The sequence below is a fragment of the Engraulis encrasicolus genome, chromosome 16 (assembly GCF_034702125.1).
Source record: "Engraulis encrasicolus isolate BLACKSEA-1 chromosome 16, IST_EnEncr_1.0, whole genome shotgun sequence".
NCBI classification, from domain to species: domain Eukaryota; kingdom Metazoa; phylum Chordata; class Actinopteri; order Clupeiformes; family Engraulidae; genus Engraulis; species Engraulis encrasicolus.
This window is the reverse complement of record NC_085872.1, coordinates 15,550,826-15,560,337: the sequence shown is the minus strand read 5'-3', so window position 1 is coordinate 15,560,337 and position 9,512 is coordinate 15,550,826. Positions and strand designations below refer to the sequence as shown.

Genomic DNA, 9,512 nt, shown 5'->3' with positions numbered 1-9,512 from the left:
CTAGGCGCGCGCACACGCGCACACGCGCACACACACACACGCACACAGACACACCGAACACACACACACACACGCACGCACGCACGCACGCACGCACGCACACACACACACACACACACACACACACACACACACACACACACACACACACACACACACACACACACACACACACACACACACACACACACACACATCAAGGGGGAGAGAGACAGATTCCTAATTACATTCCCCTTTTGGGGGCCATAAGGCATGATAATGTCTTTTCTGTCCAGACAGAGTCTATCTATAGTTAGTGAATAACTGTGGCAAAGTTCATGCCGCAGACAAAAGACGGCCTCTGGTATAATAGCACAAGGAGAACTACGTATTACTTGATCCCTTATTACCAGGGCCGCTGACAGCTTTGGCTGGGCCCAGAACAAAGACATCTGAAAGGGCCCCAAACCCAATACAACATAGCCTACAATGTAACAAGGATGCAATTCTGGGATCCCTCTCTCCCTGGGCCCGGGACAAGTGACCCCTTTGGTCTCTGGTATAGCACAGTGAGAACTATTACTTGATCCCTTATTGCGGCTCATTGAGCACCACAATCATCTTGCCTGGCAGGCAGTGTTGCCAGATTGGGCAGTTACCTGTCCAATTGGGCTACTTGGGATGGCCGTCTGCGGGTAAAAATGGGAAAAATCGGTCATTTGCCGTTTTTTTCTGCAGTTTTGTGCCCATAGAAATCAATGCAATTTGTTGAAATTGGGCGGAATTTAGCGTATTTTGGCGATTTTTGAGAACCGTTTGGGCGGGATTTGATCAGACACATCTGGCAACACTGCTTGCAGGAGATAATGTGGATGGCTCGTTCCATGTTACAGATAGGGCAGATGAAACAGGATAGTTCGAACTGGCTGTTTGATTAAAATAGCAACGTGATATGATATGGGGAATGCGATGCATGGCCTGAGAGGCCCAAAATGGGTTCTGTGACAGACTTACTTTATGACTTAATCAATGCAATACTCACACAATGTGTGTGTGTGTGTGTGTGTGTGTGTGTGTGTGTGTGTGTGTGTGTGTGTGTGTGTGTGTGTGTGTGTGTGTGTGTGTGTGTGTGTGTGTGTGTGTGTGTGTGTGTGTGTGTGTGTGTGTGTGTGTGCATTCGTACGTGCAGTCTTGTGTGTAGAACAGTGGGTCTCAACCTTTTTTGAACGAACACCTCTTTGACCTCATCATAGGCCTCCCAATGCCCTCTTGACCTCAGACTGCCAACGTCCCCCCATTGTCTTAAAAAATAAAATACAGTAATGCCCCCTAATGGCAACTGAGGACCTCCCTCTCAGCAGTATCCTCCTCAACGCCGCTCAACACACAGTTTGTTGTTTTGCTTCTTTTCCTAGTCAGACACACAATTCTGGGATAAGATGCAGGCAGAGTGGGAGGAGCTTGCTCGTAGAAACTGGTTGGACGATCCAGACAACGAAGGCCGCATTCCGCTAAACGTGTCAACCAATGAATCGGTAAGACCCGCCTCTTGACATTGCTTTGAGGTAAACTTATTTTTACTTCTGATTTTTGCACCCAGTTTTGATCAAAGACAAAAGCATATCATCTCTGGAAATAGATATTTTCCTTTTAATCATCAAAATTGTCAATTGTCATCAAAGAGTCACCTCTCGTCATTGTTACATTGGAATTACCTGTGGTAGTTATTGGGTATTTACATTTCATGTAACATGACAATAGCATCTCATATTTCATAAGCATCATAAGAACTACTGATTGAAGAACCATTGAAAGATTTCTCTTTACATCTCTCTTTAATGTAAAATTCCCTCAGATCTGTTACTTTGGTGTCAATACAAACAACACCTGCTTGTTCCTCCCTGGTAAATGTTATTTCTTTGCTTAAAGGGTTACTATTTCCACTCCAACAATCCTTATAAAGAGTGTCCTAACGCCTTCGAGGAGGCTCTTCAGAAGCGCAGGGAAGGGGATCTGAACACGGCCGTGCTGCTGCTGGAAGCGGCCATTCTCCAGGACCCGCAAGACTCGGAGGTACGTAGGTGCCGTTCACATGACTATATCTCCTCACAGTCAGGGCTGAACTGGCCATCCGGCTTAGCAGGCATTTCCCAGTGGACCCCACACCCTCGTGGGCCCCTATTTTCAGAAATGTAATCACTTTTTATTTATTTTTTTTACTGAAAATAGGGGCCCTCGAGGGTGCTGGGCTCACCGGTGAGTCAGTTCTGCACTGCTAATTATGAGGGGGCCCCTTTCAGCCAAAAGTGCCCGGGCCCTATTTCTGCCCCAGTTCAGCCCTCCTCGCGGTAATCAAGGCCTGACGAAGACCACCCTCCCACCATGTTTCCAAATATTACCCATAATCACCCACTGATGTAATCTCAGACCGCCCCTAATCATCCTAACCAACCGTGTTCATGGCCCATCTTCTGCTTGCTCAACAATTACACCCATGCACAGCACCGCCCAGATGCTGCTGCACTCTATGAAACCCTATGGGAGTGTAATTAGCTGTAAATCACATTTGCCCATTGAGTGTTGGTGCTGCTGTAGCCATTCACCTTGCAATAATGGAACCTCAAAGTCATACGGGCCACAATAGCGCTTTTTTTTTCATCTCGGGCTGCTTTTATCATTGCTGCACAGACAGAAGCTTACCGCCTATTTCTGGGCACAGGCATTTCACACATTGGACAGGCTTTATAAAAAGGGTCTTTGCCTTCCCTTCTCCACAGGCCTGGCAGGTGCTGGGAACCACACAGGCAGAGAATGAGAACGAGCAGGCTGCCATTGTCTGCCTCCAAAGGTGAGCATGCAGGAAAATGGGGGTACTGAATGGCACGCCACCATGAACACATGCTATTGGGTCTGTGTATACACACGTTTAAAGGCTGTGGCTTTAAAAAAAACTGTCACCAACCAGAGAGATGTTGATGTTTTTTGATGTTATGTGGGGGGTTGAAGTTAATCTTTCAAATTTGGTGTTGGAGATATTAAACGGCTGTGTCGTAGAGAGAGGGGAGAGCCTTTGCCATGGTAATATCACTCTGTATGAAAACCGCAGGGATTAGAATTTGCCAGGATTCCAGGGTCCTTTGTTAGGACCTAATCTGGACACGAGCTAAATCTATTGTTGAATCCTTGATTTGCTTCTTAAATCCAATAAGCGCCTTTCTATTTATCTCCGTCTCTCACTCTCCCTCTCGTGCCATCTCTCTTTTCCCCTCCATCTGTTATCTGTCATTTTGTTTCCATCTTGCTTGCCTCTCTCGCTGTCTGCCTCTCTCGCTTCCCTCCTGGCTTCCGTTCTGTTTTATCTCCCTCTCCTGCCCGCTGCCCGCTGCCCGCTGCCTTCCCAGGTGTCTGGAGCTGCACCCCCACAACCTCACAGCTCTGATGGCTCTGGCCGTCAGCCTGACCAACGCAGGGCTCCAGCAGGATGCTTGTGAGGCTCTGCACCGCTGGATCCGCCACAACCCCAAGTACAGGCACCTGCTGCAGAACCGCAGCCCCCTGGACGGCTCCCCCCTGCCCCAGCGCAGGAGCTCCCCCATCTCCCCGCTGGTCTGGTACGAGCATGTGGCACAGCGCATACAACTATGGAATAATAGAAGTCAACACAATATGGTTTAGTGCAGGGGTGGGGGACCTATGTCTCGAGGGCCATATTTGACCCTTGAGGCCATCTTATCCAGTCCCCGATGTAATTTTTATGTTATGCATTATGTTTCACATGAAATATGACATGTGTTGTAAAGAAATCCTAGACAGTACATTCGAAATACAATTAATGTATATTTTCAGTGGACCGAGTGAAGGTAGGGTCTGTTGTAAATGTGGCCACCTTCAATGTAGACCTAAAATGCAGGTGGAAATCCTGTTTTGTATTCATAGTACGGCCCTTGGAGGACTAAATAAAATTTGAAGTGGCCCTCGAAAGAAAACAGTTCCCCACCCCCGATTTAGTGCTTAAGATGCTTGCAACAAAAACTATACCAAAAATGACACGAGTTCAGTTTCTTTGTACTGATAGAATTATGTATGCCATATAAGGGTTATGACCCTAGCTCCAGTCACATCCAAAGTACAAAAAAGTCTGTTTTATATAAAATGTCAAGATCACTAATTCAGTTATATTCCAGAAACACGCTGTAGACAGAAGCCACTTAGTAATAAATCCACTAAAGCAAGAGGACTGATGCGTAGAATCCATGTGGCCTCCACTGCAGCTCTCAGCTTGTGGAGGTGAAGGAGCTCTACCAGGAGGCGGTGGTGCAGAACATCGAGGAGGTGGACCCAGACCTACAGACGGGCCTGGGAGTGCTCTTCAACCTCAGCTCAGAGTTCGACAAGGCAGTGGAGGCCTTCAACTCAGCCCTGTCCGTGCGGCCTGAGGTGAGTCAAGTCAAGTCAAGTCAAGTCAAGTCAAGTCAAGTCAAGTCAAGTCGGCTTTATTTCTTTACATGCGCTGATCATACAAAGAATTTGAAATTACGTTTCTTACTTTCCCATGCAGACATAGACATAGACTTTAGGTGTGGACATAGACAATTAGACATAGACAGTACACATACATTACACCTAGAGTACCTATACAATACCCATACTGTACTTACTGTATAAAGTCTGGGCAACAGCAACAGCAGACATAGGCTACCTAGAACATAGCCTTTTAAAAAGAGGCAGTCACACAAATGGTAAATGGTAAATGGACTGCATTTACATAGCGCCTTTCTACTCCAGCGAGCACTCAAAGCGCTTTACATTGTATGCCTCACGTTCACCCATTCACACTCTCATTCACGCACCGGCAGTGGCTGCCACGCAGGGTACCACCCTTCCACCAGGAGCTACTTGGGGTTAAGTATCTTGCTCAAGGACACAGGGTCAGGCAGAGCGGGGTAAGAACCTGCAAGCTTCCGGCACCACGCAACGTTCCATGAAGTGATTGAGCAAATGAATGAATGAATGAATGAATGAATGAATGAATGATGGAGGAATGAATGAATGAATGATGGAGGAATGAATGCTGTCTTAAAGGTACACTGTGTAAGATTTTTAGTTATTAATTTCCAGAATTCATGCTACCCCTTCACTAATGTTACCTTTTTCATGAATACTTACCACCACCATCAAATTAAGTACTCATTATGACTGGAAAAATTGCACTTTTTGTACATGGTCCACCATTTTGAATTTCCAGAAATAGCCATTTTTAGCTGCAAAAATGACTGGGCCATACTAGAAAATATGAACTTATTACTTAGTAACCTTTCATGAAAATATCAAATTTGGCAAAAGGCACCCCAGTTTCAATGAGCAGCATAGTTGCAGTACCTTTTTTGACCATTTCCTGCACAGTGTACCTTTAAGACACCAGTAAAGGTCAACCATGTGCTACTGCCACAGATGGTGACTGGAGGACAAGTGATAATGTATTCTGAACACATGGCCGAATAAAGAGCAGAGATAAAATGCTAACACAGAGGTTTGCAAACACACACACACACACACACACACACACACACACACACACACACACACACACACACACACACACACACACACACACACACACACACACACACACACACACACACACACACACACACACACACACACACACACACACACACACACACACCTCCCTTTCTATCTCTTTTGCACTCTCTGTCCTATAGTTAAACAAACACACACACACACACACACACACACACACACACACACACACACACACACACACACACACACACACACACACACACACACACACACACACACACACACACACACACACACACACACACACACACACACACACACACACACACACAGTCACCTTGCATGACAATGGAAGCTGCTTAAATTATAACATGTCTGCTAAGTATCATAATACCTCTGAAACAGCTGTTTTTTTGCAATGCAGATCTCTTTATTGTATTTGTTCAATTTTTCCAGTGTCATCGTATGTTGAGGACCTACAAAAAGGACTATATTTCATCATTTCATATAGTTCAATATTTCATTTAAGCCATTTCAGCCAGGGCTTGGGCCAATCAGATGATGAAATATATGATACTTGATTGTGCATCAGTATCAAATTCTGCAGCGCCATGAGTCATCACCAGAGTTAGTGCTGATGATGAATGTTCAAGTAGATGGCCTGTAGAAGAGACAAGCATATGTGCTGAAACTACGTCAATAAAAAAAATGCAAAATAAAAAAATAAAGGAAAAGCAGTTTGACTGCTCCCAATACTCTCTCTTCCATTTTTTTTGGCTAAAACAATCTTGCACTCATGGAAAACAAGGTCAACAAGCTACCAAATCTTGTGGTAGTGCCATTTCAGAGAGCGGCACTAAGCCTGTGGCCTGTTGTGTGTCCTCAGGACTACCTGCTGTGGAACCGGCTGGGTGCTACGCTAGCGAACGGGGACCGCAGTGAGGAGGCCGTGGAGGCCTACACCCGGGCCCTGGAACTGCAGCCTGGCTTCATCCGCTCGCGCTACAACCTCGGCATCAGCTGCATCAACCTGGGGGCACACAGGTCAGCTGTTTTATCAAATATACATACGTATATCTTTTAGGGGCTTTGATGCCTTTATTGACAGGACAGTATGAGATGCTGACAGGAAGTGAGTGGGAGAAAGAGAGATGGGGGAGGATTGGGAAATGACCCCGTCCGGACTCCAACCGGGGTCTCCATGGGCATGAAAGCCCAAATGTGGGGGGCTTAGCACACTGCGCCACAGCTTTTTGCCAATATTCATTTATGTAGATGTTTTTTTTTTAAGCATGCCAAAGTAAGATGTTTAGTTTTCATCATGCTGTCGCTTGTTTGTTTATTTAAATGCACCATTTTATATACTTTTCAATAAACGGGTCCTGTTTAGGTGACCAAATTCTGACAGATCTTAAAGATAGGCCTATTACTCTAGGTATCATCCAGTCAGTTCAGATTATGTGTGGAGATGAAGCCTCCACAGATTAAAAAAAGGTCTTCTGGCCCTGCCTGCCGTGGCCAAACGGTAGGGCACTCGGCTACCATGCGGCTGACCCGGGTTCGATTCCCGGCCTGGGTCCTTTGCCGGCCTCTCCCCGTCTCTCTCTCTCTCCACTCGCTTCCTGTCACCACCTTCATTGTCCTATCATAAAAAAGACAAAAAGAAAAAAAAGTCTTCAAACATGATGTGTATTTCTTGAAACAACACGTAAAATCCGCATTGTATTATTTCCTTACTGGGCCTTTGATTAATGATACTAAAAAAGCCTCCCACTGCTGGAGGCACTCTGACTGAACATGATCTGCTCGGATGTCTTTTTTTTTTTTTACAGAGAAGCGGTGAGCAACTTCCTGACTGCATTGCACCAGCAGAGGAAGAACAAAAGCCACCAGGTGATGTCCGGTAACATCTGGGCCGCACTGCGCATCGCCTTGTCTCTCATGGACCTGCCCGAGCTTTTCCACGCAGCGAGCGTGGGCGACCTGGACCTTCTCATGAGGGCGTTTAACGTGGAGATGTGATTGATTTGCCACATGGTCTCACCAGAATTGCTTTCTGGGATTCCAGTCATGGACCCAACACAAGCTCCCACCATGCACTTTGACTTGGATACGGGCCTCGAGGGTGGAGGAGGACACGTGTCAGGGGTTCCTGGGGAGCTCTGACATTTGCACAGTATGGTGAATGCCACAGATCAGCACATCACAAGGGGGTGTGGGATTGGGGAGGTGAGAGCCAGCCCTCCACAGAAGGAAAGCACAATGTTATTCTACTACTGTATGAGCGTTTCTTTCTAAAGAATCATCTCACTACATGACTATTATAATATCTTATGACACAGCATCAAAATATGTATTTTTTTCCTTTGCGTACTTTACATTATACTCAACACAGCATCACTGCAGAAAGATTCCGATTAGAATGTGTAACTATCTGTAGCCCCTTGACGACACAAACCTCATGATCCAGACAAGGGAAATGCCCCAGATGAGCACCTGCGTGCTGTAGCACTGTGGTCCACTACTATAGCAAATGAAACGCTAGTCTGAGTTCAACTAGATATCCAGTAACTGTACTTTTAGCACTTTTAGCACCGTTCAGGTAGCCAGGCCGTGCCCTCCACGTGACGCAACACCTTCAACATTGCTACTAGTCAGGTCAAGAGCAATGCAAGTACTTTCTGAGCACCCAAAAAAAATCGGGAACTCCTGCCACTTTGTCGAGAAGCAAACAACCATTAGCAAACCAAGGGAGGCTCGTCATCCATGCCGTTTGGGAAATGTTAACTTTCATGCTCTTGGTCAGACCAAGTCTCGAAGAGATTTGAAAGTCGATGATAATCAGGCTACCGCTCTGGTGGATACTGTGAATGCCCTTGGTTACAAACTCTCTGTGCCATCTGAAGGGCCTTTGCAAGGTCCAGACTCCAGGTGGTTCTGGCCTGATGGCACACACACACTCTCCAGACAGTGTAGCAGAGCAGAGCATGTCCTTAAAGTTTAGGCCATTCAACCAGACTGATGTTGCTTGTCTTGTATAAGGGGGGAAAGTGCAAAGGAGATCAGTGAAGATGAAGACAGGATGAGGTTCAACGACAAGCACCAGGGGATTGGTCTACCATGGTCATTTTGTGATTGCATTAAATTTAATTAATTCTGGCCAATGTACATGTCTTAAGGGCAAGGCAGACTTATCATGGTGATGGCAGCAGAGGACCTGAATGCTTTGTTTTAGACTTTCAGATTATGATGATTATGAGTTGTGACTATTATGAGCATTATGTCATGAATATGAGTGTGTATATATATACATGAATGATGGTACAGGATACCTGATGAGTTTGATTCAGTGTTCTGCATGAGTGATTGCCATGTTTTGAGATGATGCATGTTTATTTTCCTTGCCGAAAAATCCTATGCAAAGATCCACACTACATTTTTTTCTTCAGCTAATTGGACCAAAAAAGCACCTATTTATTGAAAGAAAATGGTCTTGAGACTTTCTTTGGATGTTTTGAAGTTATGCTAAGTGACTATGCACTGGACGGGAACAGAAAATGCCTGGAATTGAATCTAGAGCACCTTGAAAGAAGGTTAGAAAACATAATTCACTCCAGACAATGGAATATACCTCGGATGAACCCCAGCTATAAATGTGTCCTATTTGTCTGCAAAAGTATGCGTTCTGCAACATCAGAGCATATACAAAAATGTCTTTTGACTTTGCCTGTAGGAAAACAAAACATTCCCCTGATTATTGTAGTATTGCATATATTCAAGCTGTACTATCATTCATATTGAAATATCATTCATAATTTCAAATGCACAAAGGCGAAAGATTGTTTATTGAAACCTAATTGAAAAAAAACAGTACTATTTTATATCATGGTCAAAGATTATATTCCAGGTAGACTGGCCATTCAGTTCAGTGCATTGTGGGTTATCCACATATACCGTATTAAACAAATGCAGTATAGTCACATTGAAGG

General features: G+C 45.1%; 1 protein-coding gene across 1 annotated transcript in view; it reads left to right on the top strand.

Moving 5' to 3' along the window:
- pex5lb (peroxisomal biogenesis factor 5-like b) overlaps positions 1 to 7,802 on the top strand; it is an 18,671-nt gene extending 10,869 nt beyond the window's left edge. Inside the window, exons 7-13 of the mRNA XM_063218834.1 lie at positions 1,395 to 1,514; positions 1,909 to 2,052; positions 2,757 to 2,827; positions 3,381 to 3,590; positions 4,251 to 4,416; positions 6,410 to 6,567; positions 7,356 to 7,802. Of these exons, the coding sequence (XP_063074904.1) occupies positions 1,395 to 1,514; positions 1,909 to 2,052; positions 2,757 to 2,827; positions 3,381 to 3,590; positions 4,251 to 4,416; positions 6,410 to 6,567; positions 7,356 to 7,545 (1,059 nt within the window). The 3' untranslated portion in view covers positions 7,546 to 7,802. The remainder of the gene's footprint in view (positions 1 to 1,394; positions 1,515 to 1,908; positions 2,053 to 2,756; positions 2,828 to 3,380; positions 3,591 to 4,250; positions 4,417 to 6,409; positions 6,568 to 7,355) is intronic.
- Positions 7,803 to 9,512: the final 1,710 nt, after the last annotated feature.